The following is a 23,400-nucleotide window of genomic DNA, read 5'->3' as shown; positions in this document are numbered from 1 at the left end:
AATGTTTCTTTCTAGCAATACATAACAGTAAAATGCATTTTTTTTTTTTTTTGGGTTGGGGGCTACCAGGGATTGAACTCAGGGGCACTCAACCACTGAACCTTAGCCCTTTTTTTGTATTTTATTTAGAGACAGGATCTTACTGAGTTGCTTAAGTCCTTGCTAAATTGCTGAGGCTGGTTTTGAACTCACAATCCTCCTGATTCAGCTTCCCTAGCCATTGGAATTATAGGTGTGAGTCACTGTGGCCACTGTGCTTGGCAATAGAATCCATTTTGACATAATTATAAAAGCATGGAATAGATCTTGTTCTAATTCAATTTCCGTACCCTCCCTTCCCCCACCCCCTGGCTCTTCTCCCTCTACTGATCTCATCTTTTTAATATGGGGAGAATTAAATTTCTTTTGGTTTCAGGATTGAACTTAGGGTTGCTTTACCACAGAGCTATATACCTGTCCCTTTTCATTTTTTTTATTTTGAGACAGGTTCTTGCTAAATTGCAGAACTTATGATCCTCCTGCCTCAGCCTCCCAAATGCTAGGATTACGAGTGTGGGCCACCCAGGCTTGATTCATGTTTTAAAAAGTGTAACACACACTCCCCATTCTGTGCCACCCCACACATTATACCCCATACCCAACACATGTGGATATCTTCCTCACCTTTCATGGGCTGGCTCCCTGCATGGACATCCTCTTCAACCTGCTTAGCCTCTGACTCCCAATTCTCTGCCACCCTTCTTTTAAGGACACCCTCATGATACTTGGGGTTTGAGATCCTCACACTGGGCCACTATAGCTTCCTATTCTCACCCACTCACCACAACTGTGGGTGTACATCTAGCTCTGCCCTAATAGCTTCAAGATTGGACTATTAGGGAAGGGAAACAGATGAAGAAGAGAACAATTTTTTAAAAACATGTTGCTTCTGTTAGGGATGCAGCACAAGCATAAAAGTGTTTGATTAACACGTATAAGGTGCACACACACACAGTAGCTTCTTTAACATTTTCTAATGGTTTCTCATCATTCGTAAAATCCAAACAACTTACCCTTGGACTTATCAAGAAAGCCCTATATGAAGTGGTCACCCTCTGCCTCTCAAACCTCATTCTATACCATTATTCTACTCCCTGCACCCTATGCCCATATCTACATGGATCTTCCACTGTTTTCTTGAACACAGAAAGCTCATTCCTACCCTATAACCTTGTGTACTAGCTGTTCCCTTCATTTGGAATGTTCTTACCTCTTATCTGCATATCCTATTATTAAGACTTTCCCTGATCACCCAATCTAAGAAATTATTCAGTCCCTCTCCCATCACCCTACCTTTTACACAACAGTTACTACTACCTGACATCTTCTTGTTGACTTATCTCTGTATACTAAATTCTAAGTAAGTTCCATGACAGCTGGTCTCACTGGTCCCATTCCAGCATCTGTGCATAAATGCAATTACAAAAATGCAAGGTTGGGCCGGGGATGTGGCTCAAGCGGTAGCGCGCTCGCCTGGCATGCGTGCGGCCCGGGTTCGATCCTCAGCACCACATACCAACAAAGATGTTGTGTTCGCCGAGAACTAAAAAATAAATATTAAAAATTCTCTCTCTTTCTCTCACTCTCTCACTCTCTCTTAAAAAAAAAAAAAAACAAACAAAACAAAACAAAAAAACCCAAAAAAACCCCAAAAATGCAAGGTTTTATTACAGCTATGTCCTTTGAGGCAAGTGATGACTGAGTGATGACAAAAGTGACTTGGCTGAGGAGCAATTTATCATTCTCATTACTTGTAAGCATTCCCATTACCTGTGTCAGAGCTTGGATACTTGTGTTGATGTCACCACTGGCTACTTGGGAGATAATGAAATTGATTGTGGATGCTGTATTACTGTGCATATCATCAAAGTGTGGAGAAACAGCTCGGATCCTAGAGAGTAGAACAAAGGGGAAAATTCAATCTCCATTACAAAACATTCGAAAGAGTGGGAATTATGCAATTCCCCTCTAGAACCAGGTCTTAATAAAAAAAAAAACTGCTATCAGCCAAAGAGTAATCAGTTCTAAGAAGTTTTAACTGCATATTTCCACTGAGGGCTCTTTTTGGATATATCCTCTGATGATCAGTAACTGCTTATACTTAAATAAGTTGAACTTACTTGGGTTCAGGAATAAGGACTGGTTCAAAAATGTCATCCAGTTTGTGCTGAACAAGTTCTGGCATTTCACATCGAACTGTACCATTGTCATTCTCAATCTCATCTAGATCCAGCTGGAATTCTCGGCGAACCATTTGGGCTGCCTCAGGATGCCCACTCATGCTTCGGGCTTGGCTAAAGGAAGCAAAAAGAGGCTCCTGAACTAAGACAGACTTCTTAACCACAGGGCAAGAATACAACTGATAGCTCACTCAAAGCTTCAAGACAGATGTTCAACTTCTGGTTTCAGCCCCCCTGAATGATTGAAGTCCTTGAGTCTAAGAAAGGTACCTTAGGCAATAACACTGCACTGGTTCATGAATGTCCTAAGAGAGTAGATAAGTTTAATAGTACTTACATTACCAGCCAAGTTAGAAATATTATAATTAATTTGCTAAAGTTAACAAAGCTTCTACTTAGTTCTATTCCATATGGAACAGAAAATAACGTGTATTTATATGATTCAGATTCACTATGTATGGGCAAAAATGAAAGAAAAATATAGACTAGGCTGGTGTTTTTCCACCAAATTAATCTGTGTTTAAGGGACTGGGGATGTGGCTCAAGTGGTAGCGCACTCGCCTGGCAGGCGTGTGGCCCAGGTTCGATCCTCAGCACCACATATAAACAAAGATGTTGTGTCCACTGAAAACTAAAAAACAAATATTAAAAAATTCTCTCTAAAAAAAAATAAATAAATAAAAATCTGTGTTTAAGTTTTTCTAATCATAAACATTGCATCAGTCCATGCATACTTTGAAGGACAGTCACCCCTTTTTAAGCATCGTCACTCAACAGGTCATGGCCAGCATTATACCTCAAAAATAGGTATGTGATGTTTCCAAATTCAATTTGGTTAAAATTATACTCATGACACAACCCAAAATAGAGCTGTCTTGCTTAGAAGGCAGTATTTTGAGTCCCAAGCCAATTCTGGGTTGCATACTTTTTATTTAGCCTTATTTCAAGAACAAGAACCCGAGCACAACTAAATATAACCCAAGGAAAAAGGCAAATCAGTTTTTTAGCCACATTATAGTAAGGTGCCATTTCTGCTATCTACTGGACTTTTATGGCAGGCATGATATTTATGAATACCCTCTTCTCTTGGTTATAAACTCTAAGCCAGTCAGCCTCCAGAGGGGATGAATCCATGTTAGAAGTTAGAAAGATATAAGAGCCCTGCTAATGAAAATTAGCAGGCAGTACTTACATCCTATAAGTGCGATACATAATTCTGTCCACGGAAAAGCAGTGAAAGAAGGCACAAGACCATTTAGAAGTGGTTTTGAGACAAAGACAAAGACAATGAAGACTGAAAGATTAAACATTTGGTTACAAGACATTTATCCAGACACTCTGTCATGCATGATAATGACAAGAACTCAAGATTATGTTACAGGACAAGCTCTGAGCACACAAAGCTAAGTCCATAGAGATGCTCCCAGACAACTATCTCCATCCACATACTTGAGTTTGGAGGACATGTCTTCAGCTGGTCCCTTGCGTAGCATGTTAGCATTGGAGCTTATGTTCTGCATGCGCTGAGGTTTCTCTTCCACCTGTTTCATTGGTGCAGTAGAGGGCCTCTTTGCAGATCGCTTAATCCTCTCCTCAAGCATACTCATATCCTTTTCAGAAAGCTGTGAGACCAAATTTAACTTATTAGCATATCCATCTATAAAAATATGTGGATAATTAAAAACCTAATTAGAAGATTCAAGAATTATATTGAAGCTACTATGCTAGGATTTTACTTTCAAAAACACTATATCATTAAATAACTGCTATTAATATCTGCCTACCTATAACAACAAGAGAAATTATAAAAAAAGGAAAGGATACAAAAATAAATTACTGATAATTACAATTTTTTTTTTTAGAGAAGAGACACACATGAATGCATTTTTATTCAAATTTATTTTACAGTGTAATTTTTAATTTCAATATGGGCATTTTTTTTTTAAAGAGAGAGTGTGAGAGAGAGAATTTTTTTAATATTTATTTTTTAGTTTTTGACGGACACAACATCTTTCTTTGTATGTGGTGCTGAGGATCGAACCCGGGCCGCACACATGCCAGGCGAGCGCGCTACTGCACTTGAGCCACATCCCCAGCCCCTAATTACAATTTTATTAAGAGTTCAAAACTTAGATGAAGTTTCCTTGTTTTTGTTTTGTTACTACAAACTTGCTGGGTTGATTATGAACAAGAATCTTCATTTCTGGTCATTTATAAAATTCCCACCTGTTTTCTCTCTTTCAACTGGGTGGCAGTAAAGATTTGATTAGATATAAGTAAATTAATTTAAGTGTAGGGTATATAAATGGTGCTAGGATGAGGTAACTAGAGTGAAAAACTGAGTATTAGCCATAGTACTGACTGGCTCAAAGGAAACAAGGAGTTAGAAGCAGAATCTAATGTGTCTGAAAAAGTGGCTTGGAGCTGTAGGCTCAACATGTTTCCTTTTCCTTTTAAGATGGGGTCTTGTGAGCTGGGATTGTGGCTCAGTGGTTGAGCGCTCACCTAGCAGGTGCGAGGTCCTGGGTTCTATCCTTAGCACCATATAAAAATAAATAAAATAAAGGTATTATGTCCATCTTCAATTAAAAAGTAAACATTTTAAAAAACCCACCAAAAACAAACAAACAAACAAAAAAAAAAAAAAGAAAAGAAAAAATATGGGGTCTTGTTATCTTGTTCAGGCTGGCCTCAAACTCACAATCCTCCTGCCTGAGCCTCATGAATAGCTAGGAATACTGGCATGCTTTTGATATGACAGGTAACAGTAGATTAAAAAGTACTCCCTTGGGAACTATGTAACTAAAAACCAAATGCATTAAAAATTACAGAGCAGATTGCTGCGTAGAATTTAAATCCTAGACCAGCTCAGATTTCTTCATGTATAAATAGCTCTTATGTCTAAAGCAAACTGGTACAAATAGAACACTAAGAAAAGAAAATCTGATTTCCAGTAAAACAAAGCATAAATGGCCTTCAATTATTAGACAGTCCTCAATTGTCTATCTGGATTCTAGGATACATTGATGAGTCGAGTTTACTAACAAATGGAAAAACTTAGGTATAGTTGATACTGTAGGACACTTGGCACCTAAGACACCTTGGAATACTTTTTATAAAATGCTGACACCACCCAGAGAAAAGTCACTCACATTTCCAATCAGTTTGAACACTTGATCTCCATGTACATTGTATACTGTTACAATGGTGTTGAGTGCAGCATTTCGTACAGCATTGTCCCGGTCACCTATGTGAATAGCAATCTCTTTTAAGGCTTTTCCTGGGGTTGGCTGGCAAACATTCATGCCATAAGACTCAACTAGACATCCCAGCTCTTCTAGGCACTCTGTTGGGGAGAAAAAGAACTAGATTACTGAGAATCAATGTGCATGTGGCATACAGACTTCTCTTTTATAGGAAAGATTCCCTTTGGCATACATGAAGATTAAAATCTTATTCAAGCTCTACCTAGAGTTTTTTCTTGTACTCTGCCTCTTCTCAATTAAACAATGGTATTATAGAAAGCACTCCTGAAAGAAATAGATGTCTGTGAGTCAGATGGCCCCTGTGCACCTGATTTTGTCACCAGGGTAGTACTGAATGGTGTCTTTATCATCTGATACCGACTCCATCAGTGTGCAACTCATCACTCTCACAGTCTAAATCAAAAGGTTGGCATCAACTACAAAGACACTGAAGAAATGTCCTTGTGTGTCTACAAACTATTTCTACAAGGGGGTCACTGTTGTAGACACTCTCATCTCAATTTTAATTTATAGACTGGTGGTATACCTCAGTGGCAGAGCACTTAACTAGCAAGGCTCTGGGTCTGATCCTCAGCATAACAAAATAAATAAATAAATAAATAAAATACAAAATAAAACAGTCTGCTTCACCTGCTCTCTGCTTAGAGTTTTTGGATTTGGTTCCTTCCATGATGAAGGGGAACATCTTGCTGGCTGGGTAGACAAGGCACATCCGATTCAGGATGGCACGAACATCTTTACGAATGACATCCTTTGGTTCTCCAACCTAGTCAACAAGGAAAATAAAGGCTAAGCAAGATCATTCCTTGGCCACATCATGCATTACTGTATCTTGAAAGAGGAAAAGCATGAGGATATAAAAGAAAAAGAAAGGGAATAAATGTACAAAAACTGAAGTCAATTGGGAGCTTAAGCAATCTCCCAGGGTGAGAACAACATATTACCTTGAGGATGAGATAGGGAATGAAGGAAGATGCTTCATTCTCAGTAAGATGATATTCCTCCTCACTCAGCAGGGTGAAGAGCAATTTTAAATATTCCAGTGCTTTCATTAGGACGCTTGTATTGGTGTCAAAAAAACGTAGGGTAAGCCATTTTAAGATAAGATCCAGGCAACCAATGACACCTTCTTTTTCACTCTCCAAGTGCTTAAAATAAAACAAAACCCCACAAATGAGATCATATAAAATTTTAAATTCTACCAGGCAAACACTTTTAAAATTTTACTGCATCCTTAAGAAAAAAAAAGCTAGATTTTTAAGCCTTCAATTAAGACCTAAGAAATAAATTTATTTATTACATAAGAACTAAAAACATGGTATATTCTACTTCTTTTTTCCAGGCACTCTGATTATTTTATAGGGCTTAGTATTCTCACATGACTGAGATACATGCACATTTATCTATTGCAGACTTACATCAACCATGACAGCAAGGGCCTTATTGTGATGCTGAAAGTCTGAGTGAAACATCTCATCTTGTAACCATTTAGCTACACAGCTAGACATTTGAGTCTTGAGTTGTTCAATATATTCATCCCGTGGGGTAGTAAAATTCCACTTTAGCACCTGAAAAAAAAAAAAATTAAAGCGAGTCTGGATATAAAGTATTCAACTGAAATGAAGTAGAGAGCCTTATTTAAAGCAGCTGCAGGATTCAATAAATTTTGAATATTAAAATTGAAAAAGCACATACCATTTTTTGGTATCTAATACATATATACATAAAGATCTACATTCAAAGATGTTTATGGAAGCACAGCTTGTAGTTGTCAAAAACCAGAAACAACCTAAAATGTTCAACATAATGGATTGGCGATAAAGAAGATATGCATATATATGTGCCAATAAAAAGAAGTTACACACAGAATATTTATGATATTTTAAACATCATTAAAAGCAAAAGACATAGAACAAGTAGTACACTCTCTGAGGTGGGAGACAGGAAAGAAAGACATGCTTTTCATAGATACTTTAAAGACTATACTTTGTACTTGTTATATCATTTGAATTTCTGTTTTTAAAAACAATATATAAACAGAGCCGATGCAGAGGTGCACACCACTAATCCCAGTGACTTAAAGGCTAAGCAGGAGGATCATAAGTTCAAGGCCAGCCTTAGCAAATTAATGATGAAGCTCTAAGCAACTTAGTGAAAAAGGGCTGGGGATTAGTTCAGTGGTAGAGTACCAGAGCTTAATTCCCAATACTGTAATAAACAAAAAATTTACATATTTTGGAAAAACAAATTTTAAACACTTAATAAAACCAAAATAATGATTTTTTTTTTTTTTTTTTTTTGCTTTGTGGAGCTGAGGATCAAACCCAGGGCCTTATGTATGCCCTGTAAGAGATCTACTACTGAGCCCAAGTGAAATGATTGATCTAATCAAATATATATTTACCAAATCTTCATTTCAAAATACTACATACAGGGACAAGATTGTTGCTCAGTGGTAGAGTGCTTGCCTAGTATGTATGAAGCACTGGGTTTAATCCTTGGCACCCCATTAATAAATAAATAAAATAAAGTTATTAAAAAAAAGACATTACATACAAGAAAGATAAAGAAGCAGTCCATTGCATGTGTTCAATTAATAAAAACAAATGAATATTTATAATGTTTGATTAAAAAAAAAGCAAAAGACTACAAAGTTACTTCTACTTAGAGGAAAAACAGGCACTACGTCCTATAGTACTTTTTGTACCAATTACTGTTCTCGTACAGTAATCTTTAAGAATAAAGTACAATATAAGTAAAAGATTCAGTTAATTATCAGATATTTCAAAATATGAATTTCATTCAGACTGCAAAGCTATTTATAAGTAACAAAATAAAACTAAGATAAGCAAAAAACTCTTCCTTACCTTCAATCCTTTTTCATCTTTCATTCTTTGCTCCTTTCCATTTGAAACAATAATAAAAATAGGCCCAGATTTGTCTTCATCTTCCTTTAAGCTGGTTTTGCTTGGCACTTTCTTTCCTTGTATACCCTACAACCAAAGTTCAGGGAATATTGATTAGTTAGGCCACTTCTACAGAATATGATGTTGCTGCCCAGGAAAAGGGCATTTTTACAAAAACCAGAGACATCTCTCTACATTATATTCCAACATGAAAGAAACGGTTGATACAAAATCTTGCACATAATAAGTTTTTGTACTGTTTTCTTTAGAACTATCAGTAGCTCTTGAGCTGGCAAGAAATATAGTTGGAAAAGCTATTACCTCTCTTAGTCTGAGTCATAGTCAATTTTTGTTTATATTGGATAATTCTTTGCTTTCTTGAAATCCCTGATATTCTTTTATCTTTCATATTAATGATATTTTGAATGACATTTATACATTTCATATCACTTAGTTGAGAAATCTCTTTTATTTCTCCCTATATTTATTTAATGTATCTATCAAAAAAGCATAACTGGACTCCCTTTGAACCTTCTCCTAAAGTTGGTAGAAACACTTTAATGCTTATTCACTAATGTAGTTTTTAAAAATAATTCAAGATTTAGAATCTTTGTATCAGGTGAAAAGAAAATAGTGGGTTACAGTACATAAAATTAAGGCAAAATTCAAATTTCATTACTGGAATTATTATTAGTATAAATGTAGCAAGAATTTACTATTTCTAGTTGGCCAGAATTTCTTTCTAGTCCAAACATTGAAGTCATTAATCAAAACAAATATGAGATTGCTTATGTAAAATTGTTTGTAAACTGCAAAGACAGGAAAAAAAATTATGGCACTTAGAACAGAGTCAAAAATACTTCAATGCACTTGTGATCAAAATACTAAAATAAGCACTTGCTCATTTTAGGATAAGGAAGGAAGGACAGGAAAAGAACAACTTCAGTGCATAGTTTAGAAGATAATTACCCATTTAAATAACTCAAAGCTAAAGGACCCAAGCAGAGGGAAGAAAAATGGACAACTGAAATATATTTAAAGAAAGACTAGAAAGTATCTATCTACTCTATGATGGGAGTATAATAATAAGAGTACTGAGTAATATCTTATAATTTTTCATCCATTGCATATAGTAAATGAAACTGTTTTCTTCATTTAGATTTACTACTATTATACATTTCTATAATTTTCCTTTTGTAAGTATTAAATAATCAACAGTCTGAATGCAATGACTAGCTCAGAACTTTGATAAAAGTAACTGATAATTTGCTATGATTCAAAAATTAAATGAAAAAATTACCTGGGGCTTAGTTAAAAAATGAAACCCAAGAATGTATTTCTTTAAATCATCCAACTCTGCATGGTTATTGAAAAAATTAGTGATTCAAGTCCCACTGGCATAAGGACAAAAGGTGTTTCTTCTAGACTATCAGAACACCTTCTAGTATTATGACTTAACTGAGCCAAATTGGAAGAGAGCTGATTACTATTCTTCTCGCAAATCCGTATCAGTCTAAAGTGACAATTCTGCATATGCTTCCTTCTCTTTTCACTACTGCAAATCTTCCCTAGAGATCTGTATAACAGGAACCATGAGAGCAGGGTATCTGTTGTGTGTGTGTGTGGGGGTCTTACTAAAATGGACTGGAAACATAGCTCAATGGTATAGTGTTCCTGGGTTCAATCTCAAATAATTAAAAAAAAAAAAAAGTAGTGATGTTCTATATACAATATACAATATGATCTTTCCTAATAGAATGACAATGCAATGTGTAAAACAAATGCAAGAGCAAATCTACATCTAAGTACGCTGAGTTTACACACCTTTACTTTAGAGGAAACCCCTGGAGCTTTGGCCTTTCTTGGATCAGGTTTAGCTTCTATGGTGCTGGAAACAGAATCTTCAACAGGTGCTTTGAGAAAGAAAGCATGTAAGATAAGGGTAAATTCTAATAATAACCCTTTTCATTTTGGGAAGGTTATACTATGATAATAAGAAAACCAACCAGCAGTCTTAAACAAATCAATTTATAAGGTATTTTCAGTTAGATTTTTTTTTATTAGTCTTTTTTCTCCCCAAATTCCTATTTTAGCATAACCTTAAAAAAGTAATTCAGGCAGGGCACAGTGGTACATGCTTGTAATTCCAGAGTCTCAAGAGGTTGAGACAGGAGAATCGAAAGTTTGAGGACAGCCTGGGCAACTTAACAAGACCCTCTCTCAAAATAAAAAACAAAAAAAGTGATGGGATGTAGTGCAGTGGGACAAAGTGTTCAATCTTCAGTATTGGGGGTATAGGAAGAAAAAAGAAAATTCAGAAAGTCTACATCTCCTTTAGCAACATTTAAATGGCAGTTTTAGCCAGGTGCAGTGGTGCATGACTGTAATTCTAGTATCTAGGGAGTCTGAGGCAGGACCAGTGCAAGGTGGAGGCCAGCCTCAGCAACTGTAAGAGCCTACATCAAAATAAAAATTAAAAGGATTGGGGATGTATCTCAGTGGTAAAGCACCTCAGGCTTCAATCTTCAATATCAAAAACAAAAAACTCCTGTAGTTTTAAAATAATCTTCAAATAAGGATTAAAAAATCACTTTTTGTCAGATTAGTACTGCCTTAATTGTAGTGTCTGTCATCTCTGAAACTGATTACCTGGGACAATGAAATTGAGATTCATTATCTTATATGTAGTAATTCCAATAAATGTTAAAACTGAATATGTATGTTAATATGAAGAGTTTTACAGATGCAAAATTTCTAACTTTATAGCATCAATAATTTTTAACCTGCTAAATAGAATATTTTTATGTTTAATCAAGAAGTCTTTTTTAAAAAAATATTTTTTTAGTTATACACGGGCACAAAATCTTTGTTTATTTATTTATAAATGTTTTTGTTTTGTTTTTTTAAAGAGAGAGAGAGATTTTTTTAATATTTATTTTTTTAGCTTTCGGCAGACACAACATCTTTGTATGTGGTGCTGAGGATCGAACCAGGGCCGCAAGCATACCAGGCGAGCGCACTACCACTTGAGCCACATCCCCAGCCCCTTGTTTATTTATTTTTATGTGGTTCTGAAGATTGAACCTCACATACACAAGGCAAGAGTTCTCTCACTGAGCCACAACCCCAGCCCAAGAAGAAGTCTTGAAATGAGGTGATTATACATTACAGAATTTTAACATAGGAATGAAGAAATCGAGAATATTCCTTTAAACATTAGTAGGGGCTGGAACAAAGTTCAGTGGTTGTGTGTACTTTGTATGTACAAAGCCCTAGGTTCAAACCCCAGCACATGTGCGCGAGTACACACGTACACACACTAGTAAATATTTGAATGGATTAATAAAAAAGCAGGTAGCCAAGTGTGGTAAAAGGAGAACTCATTTGTGACTTAAGTAGAATTTTAAGCTGGCTTAGGCACTGGCTATTTGTCCTTATGCAAGTCACTAACCTCTTTGAGTTTCCTCATCTGCTAATAAAGTGGTTTAAACTAGATGTTCCCAATTCCTACTCTAACTGGAATAAACAATGTTAGAAAACAGTTGTAGAAATCTTAAAAACAGCATGGAATACTTTGAGAATTACCCTTGGAAACCAAATTAATCACTGTCATAACCTTAGCACAATTCCTGGCTCAATAAAAGGATGAAAACTGGATATCTTTTAGAGTTTCCTTAGGTTATTTCCTTTCCCTTCAACCTTCTCAAAACAGAGTTACCTGATGTAGGCTGGAATTTGGCTGGAGCTGACCCTCCCATTGGTTTGGATGTTGATTTAGCAGGAGCAGCAGGCTTGGCTGGCATGTTAGCTTTGGCTTTCTCTAGCATGGCCAATACTTGATCTTTAGAAGTTGGCTACAGAGACAATGTAACATAAGTGAGAGGTAACATAAATGGTATACTAAGCTTACTAACAGATATGCTGTCAAATGACTGAGCTGCTAGCTTTGAAATACCAATGAAGGGAGGCAGCACTCAGTGCAAGAGAAACAATACACATTATGAAGTCACACTCAAGTTGCTATCATTCTGGAAGGTCATAGTTTTCACCCTGTAGGGCTGGTAGACTCTCAGAAATTCTACAATGCTAATTATTTAATTTTTGCTCTCATTAGGATTTCAAACTGAGTCTCATAGTAGGTAAATATGATACTTTGCTTATATAAGTTCATGTTCAATAGTTTACTAATGGCTTTAACAGCAGCAGCAAGTGGTACCTTTAGTTTCCCAGTAGCCTTAGCCATTTTTTCATATCCTAAGTGCATCATAAAGAATGGCAAAGCATCTTGGGCCTTCTTTCGTACATCTCCATTTCGATCTTCTAGGCAGGAGTAAAGATGAGGAACACAAAGTATAAGGTCTGTGGGGGTGGAACGAAGAGTAGGTAGTTTCTCAGCCAGCCAGCCCAGAAGCTGCCAAAAGAAAGAAAGATTAATCACACTTCAAATGGAAAATTGTTATTATTTGTTATCTCAGGCTTAATGATTTCATTAGTTACCAACACTGAATTAATTCTTATGCTACAACTTTCCAATATGAAATCAGTATTTTTTATTGCTCAAGAACATTGTTATGTTGCTGGGTGCCACAATGCATGCTTGTAATTTTGGCAACTCAGCAGGCTGAGGAAGGAGGGTTGAAAATTTGAGGGCAGCTTTAGCAACTTAGTGAAGCCTAACAGAGTTAGCAAAATCCTTTTTCTTTTCTTTTCTCTGTCTTTTCTTTGGTAGTGGGAATTGAATCCAGAGGTGCTTTACCACTGAGCCACATCCCTAGCCCTCCTTTTTATTTTAAGATAAGGCCTAAATTTTTGAGGCTGAACTTGAACTTGTGATCCTCTTGCCATAGCCTCCTGGGTTGCTGGGATTATCAGCGTTTACCACCATCCTCTGTTTAGCAAAGTTCTGTCTCAAAACAAAAAATAAGGACAAGGGATGTAGACCAGTGGTAAAGTATCCGTGGGTACAATCCCCATACAAAAAACAAAACCAAAAACACTTATGTTACATTAAAATAATATGTGCAATGATGACAATCATCTTTAAGATAAGGACATAGGATCATCTTTGGGCATTACATTATAAAGTTTTAATAGTTTTTTTTTTTTTTTTTTAAATGGTATAGCAGTAACCTGGAGTATTCTACCACTTGTTTTTATTTTGAAATTGGGTCTTACTAAGTTGCCAAGGCTGGCTTCAAACTTGTGATCCTCTTACCTTAGCCTCCCAAGTCACTGGGATTATAGGCATGTGTCACCGTACCTGGTTCTAAATATATTTTAGGTGACTTTGGGATTGAACCAGAACTTATATATGATAAGCAAGTGCTCTACCATTAAGTCACATCCCCAGCCTCCTTAATATATTTAAAGATGAAAAACTTTCACTTACTTCCTTTAAGTTCTAAAAAATATTTAAAGACCCCAAACATTTATTTGATCAGATGACAAATTCTATTAAGACTTCTATTTTATGAAATTTTTGTATATATATATAAATATATATATTTTATATAATTTTTCTATACTTCTAAAATAACTCACATCTCTATTTTTTCACTGAAATTTTTATTAAGATAATTACAGATTCACTTGCAATTATAAGAACACATAAAGATCCCAATTTCCTTCATTTATAACACATTACAAATGTATACCACAATATCACAACCAGGCTATTGATACTGATACAATTCAGTGATCTTATTTTACTTGTACTCTTTTGTGTATGAATATTTATTTTTCTTCCATATTACCATGTATATGTTAATATATCTGCCATCACAGTGAGGATTTTGAATAGTTACAATCAAAAGGATTTCTTGAGCTGAACTTTTCTAACCACATCCCCTTTCCTGGCAACCACTTTTCTCCATTTCCAAAATTCTGTCATTTTAAATGTGCTATATAGGACTGGGATTATATAGCTCAGTGATAGAGAACTTGCCTAGCATTCACAGGGTTGGAAGTTTAATCCCAATATGGCAAATAATCAAAAGCAAAATAAAATAAAACCTAAATGAGTTATGAAAATGGAATCAAATAGTTTTAACTATTTGGGTTTGGTTTTATTGTACAGCAAAATTCCTTCTGGCAAAATAGTGTTCCATGTATGAATGCTCAATAGTTGAAATCACCTGCTATAGGATATTGGCCATTTTGCAGTCAAATGTTATATCCCTTAGCTAAACCCGCAGTTTTAAGCTCTTATTAAGGAAGCTACTATGAATATTTATATTTCTACAAGCAAAATAAGAGTGATCACAATTCTCCCACATGGTTGCCAGTATTTGGTGTTACCACTATTTTTTAACTTTTTGTAATTGTGTAGTGATACTCACTATAGTTTTTTGTTTTGTTTTGGGGTACCAGGTATTGAACTCAGGAGCACTCAAGCACTGAGCCACATCCCCAGTCCTATTTTGTCTTATGTTAGAGATAGGGTCTCACTAAGTTGCGTAGTGCCTCACTTTTGCTAAGGCTGGCTTTGAAATTTCGATCCTCCTGCCTCAGTATCCCCCAACCCAGAGCTGCTGAGATTACAGGTGTGCGCCATGGCGCCTATCACCTCATTTTAGTTTTTTTTTTAAAAATCTTTATTTTATTTATTTTTAAGTTTTTTATGTGGTTCTGAGGATTAAACCCAGGGCCTTGAACATGCTAGGTGAGTGCTCTACCTCTGAGCCACAATTCCAGCCCCTTAGTTTTTTTCTTTTCAAAACTAAAAAAAAATTATTTTTTAGTTGTGGTTGGGCATAATACCTTTATTTTATTTATTTAGTTTTATGTGGTACTGAGGATTGAACCCGGGGTCTCGCACATGCTCTACTGATGAGCCACATCCCCAGCCTACCTCATTGTAGTTTTAATCTTCATTTCTCTAATAACTAATAATGTCGAACATCTTTCAGGGGATAATTTGGCATTTACAAATCCTCTTCAGTGAAATATATGTTCATGTCTTTTGCCCATTTTCTAATGAATGTATTTATGTATTCTGGTGGTAGTGCTGGGAATGGAACCCATGTATGACAGGCAAGTGAGCTACATTGCCAGTATCCTCACCTCTCCTTTTTAAACTGCTGACTTTTTAGAATTCTTTACATAGTTTAGATATTAGTTCTTTTGTTTTGGTACCAGAGATTAAACTCAGTGGCACCTTCCACTGAGCAACATCCCTCCCCCTACTTTGTATTTTATTTAGAGACAGGGTCTTACTGAGTTGCTTAGTGCCTTTGCTTTTTGCTAGGCAAGAACTGTACTACTGACCTATATCCCTAGTCCAAAAAGTTTTAAATTTTGATGTAGTGCAATATATTAATTTTTCTTATTATGGATTATGGTTTTAATTACAATTCTAAGAATTTCTTTTTTTTTGGTGGTCATGGGGATTGAACCTAGGGCCTTGTCCATGCGAGGCAAGCACTGGACCAACTAAGAATTTCTTGCCAACCTTACATTAGGATTTTCTATGTTATCTTTTAATAATCTTGTTATTTTTATTGTATGTCATCTTTCCATAGTCTTGACAGGTGCAATGTTGCACATCTGTAATCCCAGTGACTTGAGAGGCTGATGCAAGAGAATTACAAGTTCAAGGTCAGCCTCAGCAACTTTTCGAGAACCTCAGCAACTTAGTAAGACCCTGTCTCAAAATAAGAAAAGGAGAAGGAAATATATCTGAGTGGATAAAGCCCTTCAATCTCAAGTACAAAAAAAAAGTTTCAGTCCAATGTTTTACATTTAAATCCATGATCTGTTTTAATTTTTGTGTAAGATATGAGGTTTAGGTCAAGGTTTAATTTCTTTTGTCTATGAATATCTTATTGTTGCAGAACAATTTGTTGAATAGGCTACCTTTTCCTCCACTGATTCACTTTTATAATTTTGTGAAAAATAGTGGGTGTGTTTGTTCATGCCTGCAATTCCATTGATGGGAGGCTGAAAGGCACGAGGATAACAAGTTCAAGGCTAGCCTTGTCAACTTGGGGAGACCCTGTCTCAAAATTTAATAAAAGGGCTGAGGATGAAGCTCAGTGATGAGATCCTGGGTTTGATCCACAGAGCCAGGAAACAAAAATGTGGTTCAATTCTGGGCTTTCTCTCCCACTCCACTGGTTTTTATTTTTATCTCTACCCTGTCTTCCTGTCACTGATACCACAGTGAATTGACAAGGTAAGCAATAAAGTAAACCTTAACATATGTAGAGTGATTTTTTCCTACTGTTTTCTTATGAAAACTGTTTTGGATATTTAAGAGCCTCTGCTTTTCTATATAAATTTTAGAATAAGCTTGCCTCTCTCTATTAAAAAAAAAACTTCCTGGAATTTTTATAGGACATACATTAAATTTGTTGATCAATTTAATGAGAAGTGATATATCAATTGTGTTGAGTCATTGTAAGAGTTGACATCTTTATCTTGTTCCTAATCTTTAGGGCAAAGTATTAAGTCTTCTGCCAGTGACTATGATGTTATCTGTGAAGGTTTTTGTAGGTACTCTTAATGAAGTTGAAATAATTCTATTACTAACTTGAATTTTAATAATAAGTGAGTATTGGATTTACCAATAAGCATCAACTGATAAGATTATATGACTTTTCTTTATTCTGTTAGCATGATGGATTATACTTTTGGATTTTTGAATGCTAAACTCTATTTTTTAAAAATATTTATTTTTTAGTTGTAGTTGGACACAATATATTTATTCTATTTATTTATTTTTATTTGGTGCTGAGGATCGAACCCAGGGCCTCGCATGGCTAGGTGAGCAGTCTACCACTGAGCTACCTAAACTCTATTTTACCCCAGTCCTAAACTCTATTTTTATACTCTGATTAACACCTCTGATTTGGGGCGGGTGTGGTGGTGCACAGTTGTAATCCCAATGGCTCAGGAGGCTGAGGCAGGAGGATCACCAGTTCAAAGCCAGCCTCAACAAAAGCAAGGTGCTAAGCAACTCAGTGAGACCCTGTCTCTAAATAAAATACAAAACAGGGCTGGGGATGTGGCTCAGTGGTCTAAGAGTTGAATCCTCAGTATCAAAAACAAAAACCAAAAAAACAAAAAAAAAAAAAAAAAAAAAAAAATCTCTGATTTTACCATTTAAGGATTCAAAGAAAGAAAAAAAAATCCCACAAACATTAATCCTTTAAAAAGTTTTGTGAGGGCTGGGGATGTGGCTCAAGCGGTAGTGCGCTCGCCTGGCATGCGTGCGGCCCGGGTTCGATCCTCAGCACCACATACCAACAAAGATGTTGTGTCCGCTGAGAACTAAAAACTAAATATTAAAAAGTTCTGTGAATAGAATGGGAAAGAAAAGGGGAGGGGGGCACGAAAATACAAAAACTTTGGGAATTTGGTTTCAATTTTATTAACCTTTATAATAAAGTTCATTTTAATCATACTTCGTGTGTGTGTGTGTATACAAAAGTTAGGCAGGCTTTGGCTCTTAAAGAGGTAAAGCACATGGTCAACTGATAAATTTATGGTACTAACCTCTTGCCTTAAGAAAGGATTTTCCTTTTTGAGCTCTTCAGAAAGATCTTCTCCCTCCAGCCATTCCTTCATGCCTGTCTGTTCTGCCCAAGCATTCACAGTTGCTAGCGCAGCAGCTCGAACATTGTTCTGACCAGAGAAGAGAATTGGAAAAAATAATATCAACTATAGTTTGGAGGTAGGGGAGAAAAGTTTATTATTTTATAAATGTGAACAACAGAGACTTCTCTAAGGTGTTTTTCTTCTAATTGTCTCATCTTTATAAACTTTTAAGCGTTTACATGTACTCTAGAAAAGAGAATTATCCTTAGCCCAAAAATGTGGCTGGTCTATTCCAGAACACAGCATAGTGGAAAGGGTTAGGTTTACCTTACTGTCTCCAAGGACTGTGATGATAGGAATGCCTAAGTTCTTTACATGTTGCTTGATGTTTGGGCCCATGGCTACTGCCAACTGCTGGAGTATATTCAATGTCTGCTGCACCTGAATGGAAAGAGTCAACACTTTATGTTCAAACTATAAGCAAGATGTGCTCAAAGTTTTGCAAGATTGTTTGTTGCCATACAGTAAACACAGCAGATTTCTGGTGTGCTCAAGAGATAAAAAAATCTATTAAAGCTATGAATAAGTTTTAGCTCATAAAAGTGTATTGTTAGAATTTAAGATCATAAGTTATAATACTTATAATAATAATAATATTTTAAAGGTAAAAGCTTAGTTTAAGACAACCCTGACATAAATATCCAAATTAAAAAATTAGAAGCCGGGCACAGTGGTGCACACCTATAATCCCAGCAGCTCAGGAGGCTGAGGAAGAAGGATCGAAAATTCAAAGCCAGTCTCAGCAGATTAGTGAGGCACTTAGCAACCAGTGAGACCCTGTCTCTATAGAAAACATAAAAAAGGGCTGGGGATGTGGCCCAAGGTAAAGCAACACTGAGTTCAATCCCTGGTATTCCCTCCCCCCCCCCAAAACAGAAATTAAGTGAGCATACACATGTGTGTGTACATAATGCATGTAGTTTCTTTTTGTTTTGTTTGTTTGTTTTTAAAGAGAGAGAGAGAGAGAGAGAACTTTTAATATTTATTTTTTAGTTTTTGGCAGATACAACATCTTTGTATGTGGTGCTGAGGATTGAACCTGGGCCACACGCATGCCAGGCAAGCGTGCTACCGCTTGAGCCACATCCCCAGCCCTGCATGTAGTTTCATACAAAGATACTTAATACTGGATCCTTGTAAAAAGCAAAGTTTGAAATTAACAAAAATTTGATGAATAAGCTGGGTGTGGTGGCACATGTCTCTAATCCCAGTGGTTCAAAAGGCTGAGGCAGGAGGATTTTGAGTTAAAAGCCAGCCACAGCAAGAGCAAGGTGCTAAGCAACTCAGGAGACTGTCTCTAAATAAAATATAAAAAGGGCTGGGGATGTGGCTCAGTGGTGAGCACCCTTGGGTTTAATTAAAAAACAATTGATGAATAAACCTGCAATATCTTGAGAAACACAGAAGAAATTAAAGGAAGGTATTTCTAGGTCAAAGTAAATAAAGCAATAGTTTATTTTCTGCTAGTGAAGGATGTACTGATAAGGAACCTTCTGTACTGGGAAAGAAGAGAAAAAGAAAAGGCACAAGGTCTACATACCAAGATTTTATTTGAATCATTGAGTCGACCCTTCAAGGCAGTTGGAAGTTCACCTATATTTGGCTGGATAAATTTTGCTTCGTTGATAATTCCTGCCACTTCATCTAGGCCTTCTTTCCTTATCTTCCAATTTTTATCACCAATCTTGGACACCAACTCTGAAGTAATTTTATCACTGGAAAATAGAAGACATAACCTTTTATTTTAGGTTCCTAAAAGAATATGATATCACAGAAGTTCCCATCCCTGAATTCAAAGAGAAAGCACAATGAACAGACACCTATAATCCCAGTTAGGTATGAAGGCTGAGGCAGGAGGATTGCAAGTTCAAAGCCAGCCTTAGCAACTTAGTGAGAACTTAAGCACCACAATGAGGCCCTGTCTCTTTCTTATGAACTCTTCCAAGGAACATCACAAAGCTTAAGGCCAGCCTAGGCAACTGGGCAAGACCTTGTCTCAAAATAAAAAGGGCTAGGAATGTAGCACAGTGATATAGTACTTACTAAGCATGGACGAGGTCCTGGATTCAATTTCCATTGCCACAAACACACACATCCCCGAAGAATTTAGTACAGTGAATCAAGTAAATCATTCACAGGGTGAAACCAACCTGATCTCTGTCCTTGGCAAAAGATCGACAACATCATTGCCTCCATCTTCTGGTTCATCTCCATCTTCTCCTTCATCTGTACCACTTGTGCTATGCTTGGAAATCCCTCTGGTTGGAGCAGGTGGGCTTTGTCCCTGCATCTACACAAAAACGAATAAGGCAAAAAAAACTTGATGAAGAATATGAAAACAAACAGATTAGGGAAGGTGCCTATGTCAAACTATCTTATTCTGTCAAAATACTTACTTACATAGTAGATACACACACACCCACACCCCATATATATATATGGTGTGTGTGTGTTGCTAGAAACTTCTTAGAATCTGACTTCTTAACCAAAAATTGCCCCCCGCCCCTTGGCATTAATGGGAACTGAATCCAGGGGTTCATGCATGCTAAGCAGCTCAGCCTTTTTTTTTCTTCTTCTTCTTCTTTTTTTTTTTTTTTTTAAACAGAGAGCGAGAGATAGAGCAGTAGAGAGAGAGAGAATTTTTAATATTCATTTTTTAGTTTTCGGCAGACACAACACCTTTGTTTGTATGTGGTGCTGAGGATCGAACCCGGGCCGCACGCATGCCAGGCGAGCGCGCTACCGCTTGAGCCACATCCCCAGCCCAGCCTTTTTTTTTTTTTTCAATTAATTTTTTAATTTTCGGTAGACACAACATCTTTATTTATTTTTTTTATATGGTGCTGAGGATTGAACCCAGCGCCCCGCGCATGCCAGGCCAGTGAGCTACCACTAGAGCCACATCCCCAGCCCTCAGCCCTTTTTAAAATATTGAGCCAGGGTCTTGTTAAGATGCCCAGGCTGAGCAGGGACTTGCAACCTTCATGCCTCAGTTCCCAAGTATCTGTGATTATAGATATATACCATGGTGCCTTGCTTTAGTTTACATTTTTTAAAAAAAGTTATTATTTTGTGTACTTTTTGAATAGGTAGTATGCTCACTATGTTTGAATTTTCAAAAGTACTGAAGAATATAAAGAGAAAAATATCTCATACCAGAGTTACCCGGTTCTCTTCACAAAATCAATTTCTTATGCACATTTTCAAGGATACTTTGTGCACATAAAAGCAAATACATATATATTCTTTATTCCAAAGATTTAAAAGTTTAGCCTTAATGAATGAGATTCTCAAGTTCACCAATGGACTGTAACATTTGTGGAATCTTTACCTTCTCAAATTCTGCATCTATCTGGGATAACAGTGCAGGTTTCTCATCCTCAAAGAACATTCGCAAAGAGGGACCAACATACAGGTACATCACGCCAAGCAGGGTAATGGCAGAAGTCCTCACAGCCTGCCAGAGAAAATAAAAAAAAAAACAAAACTTTCCAATCAGAACAGAACAGAACCACCGAAGGCTGTAATGCTCTTACGTGTGCCAGAATATACTCACTGGGTTTGTTGCAGCTAGAGCAGTCTTCACATTGCTAATGAATGCCTTGACATTCAACCTATAAGAAGAAATCTCATTTAGAAATTGAAAACAAGGGCTGGGGATGTAGCTCAAGCGGTAGCGTGCTCGCCTGGCATGTGTGCAGCCCGGGTTCGATACTCAGCACCACATACAAACAAAGACGTTGAGTCTGCCAAGAACTAAAAAATAAATATTAAAAAACTTCTCTCTCACTCTCTCTCTCTTAAAAAAAAAAAAAAAATAAAGACGTTGTGTCCACCGAAAACTAAAAAATATTAAAAAAAAAAAAAAAAAAAAAAAAGAAATTGAAAACAAATAAATGAAACCTTCAGAAGACTCAATAGAGCAATAGAGTTTTATAGACAGACTCTGGGATTGGATCCCTTGGGTGAAGTTTTCATCTACATCTACTCTCACTTTAAAGTGAGTTTTAAATACCATCTATACGTTGATTAATCACATTATGCTTAATTAAGACTCTTAAATACAATTTTGAATTCATTCATGTACTCCAGATTCATTTACCCATCTACTTTATGACATTCCCATTTCTATGTCTCAGACATCTGACATCCAGTACATGAAAAATTAAACTCCTGATTGTCTACCCCCTAATCTCAGAGTTCTCTAACTCAGTAAAGAGCCACATTATTCTTCTAATTACTCAGGTTACTCTTGAGTCCATTCCTGATGTGTCTCACTATGTCTAATATCCTGTTTAGTTCTATTTTCCAAATATATGCTGAGTCATTACATTTACACCTCTATAATCTATGTCTAAACCATAATTTCTTGACAGGATTATTCAATACTCTATGAATTAATTCTCTCTCCCAGCTCTGCCAACTTTTGAATTGTAGTACTGCCATTCAACCCAGGATAGTCTATTACTAAGCCATAACCCAGTCCTTTTAATTTTGAAACAGGGTCTTGCTAAATTGCCCTGTTTGGCCTGGAACTTACAATCCTTTTGCCTCAGACTCCACAAGGACTGGGAACACAGGTGTGCACCACTGTGTCCAGCAAACAGGACTTTTATACTGCTAGAGGAAAAAAAAAAAAAAAAAAACTTTCCAATCAGAACAGAAATACAGAAGGCTGTAATGCTCTTATGTGTGCCAGTTCTTCTTTCAGATTATACCAAGTTGAAAACATCTAACCTCTTATCCTACACCTATAATCCCAGTGACTCAGAAGGCAGACGCAAGAGGATCGCATGTTCAGAGCCATCCTCAGCAATTTAGTGAGGACCTCAGCAACTTAGACCATATCTCAAAATATAAATTGAAAGGGCTAGGGATATAGCTCCATGGTAAAGCAACCCTGGATTCTATCTCTACTGCTGAAACCAAAAAAAAAAGAGGTTTTTAAAAAGGAATTATAACAATAACCTGGACTTTGTGAGAACTCCAGAGATACTGATATTGAACAGTTCTTTGCTTAAATGATAATTGAACTGATGGTAAATTCTCGAGTAATAGAGTTTCTTCCATAAGTAGAATCAAAACACTGTTTTGTAAGATACTAAGAGGTCTGTTATAAAAAGTAACAAGGCACAAAGAAAGGCAACACAGTATATCAAGTATAGCATTCTCTTGAAACCAGAATGCCTAGATTCAAACTTTGGCTTTGCCACTTTCCTAGCTATGATGAGGACAGATAACTTAAGCATTTGGTCTTCTTCTTCTTCTTCTTTTTTTTTTTTTTAGAGAGAGAGAGAGAGAGAGAGAGAGAATTTTTAATATTTTATTTTTTAGTTCTCGGTGGACACAACATCTTTGTTGGTATGTGGTGCTGAGGATCGAACCCGGGCCGCGAGCGCGCTACCGCTTGAG

At 36.4% G+C, this 23,400-nt stretch overlaps 1 protein-coding gene and 1 non-coding gene across 6 annotated transcripts in view; both read right to left on the bottom strand.

Annotated features, from left to right (window-relative positions):
- Window positions 1–23,400, bottom strand: part of Ckap5 (cytoskeleton associated protein 5) — a 102,177-nt gene that overhangs the window by 13,999 nt on the left and 64,778 nt on the right. For 4 of the 5 annotated variants that reach the window (XM_021729613.3, XM_021729614.3, XM_021729616.3 and 1 more), the window contains 18 exons: window positions 21,545–21,602; window positions 21,320–21,445; window positions 20,139–20,278; window positions 19,529–19,703; window positions 18,256–18,369; window positions 17,887–18,015; window positions 12,608–12,802; window positions 12,110–12,245; window positions 10,216–10,304; window positions 8,353–8,478; window positions 6,904–7,053; window positions 6,430–6,633; window positions 6,116–6,251; window positions 5,372–5,565; window positions 3,669–3,841; window positions 3,412–3,435; window positions 2,160–2,333; window positions 1,810–1,930 (listed from right to left, as the gene is read on the bottom strand). In XM_021729613.3, the coding sequence (XP_021585288.1) occupies window positions 1,810–1,930; window positions 2,160–2,333; window positions 3,412–3,435; window positions 3,669–3,841; window positions 5,372–5,565; window positions 6,116–6,251; window positions 6,430–6,633; window positions 6,904–7,053; window positions 8,353–8,478; window positions 10,216–10,304; window positions 12,110–12,245; window positions 12,608–12,802; window positions 17,887–18,015; window positions 18,256–18,369; window positions 19,529–19,703; window positions 20,139–20,278; window positions 21,320–21,445; window positions 21,545–21,602 (2,464 nt within the window). The remainder of the gene's footprint in view (window positions 1–1,809; window positions 1,931–2,159; window positions 2,334–3,411; window positions 3,436–3,668; window positions 3,842–5,371; window positions 5,566–6,115; window positions 6,252–6,429; window positions 6,634–6,903; window positions 7,054–8,352; window positions 8,479–10,215; window positions 10,305–12,109; window positions 12,246–12,607; window positions 12,803–17,886; window positions 18,016–18,255; window positions 18,370–19,528; window positions 19,704–20,138; window positions 20,279–21,319; window positions 21,446–21,544; window positions 21,603–23,400) is intronic. The other variant, XM_005329996.4, reaches the window with a different exon arrangement.
- LOC120890189 (small nucleolar RNA SNORD67) lies at window positions 5,768–5,876 on the bottom strand. Its single transcript, XR_005734431.1, has one exon. It is a non-coding gene; the product is annotated as a small nucleolar RNA SNORD67 (small nucleolar RNA).

Source organism: Ictidomys tridecemlineatus, chromosome 4, assembly GCF_052094955.1.
Source record: "Ictidomys tridecemlineatus isolate mIctTri1 chromosome 4, mIctTri1.hap1, whole genome shotgun sequence".
NCBI lineage: Eukaryota > Metazoa > Chordata > Mammalia > Rodentia > Sciuridae > Ictidomys > Ictidomys tridecemlineatus.
Note: the sequence above shows the minus strand (reverse complement) of the source record. Positions and strands in the feature narration are given on the sequence as shown.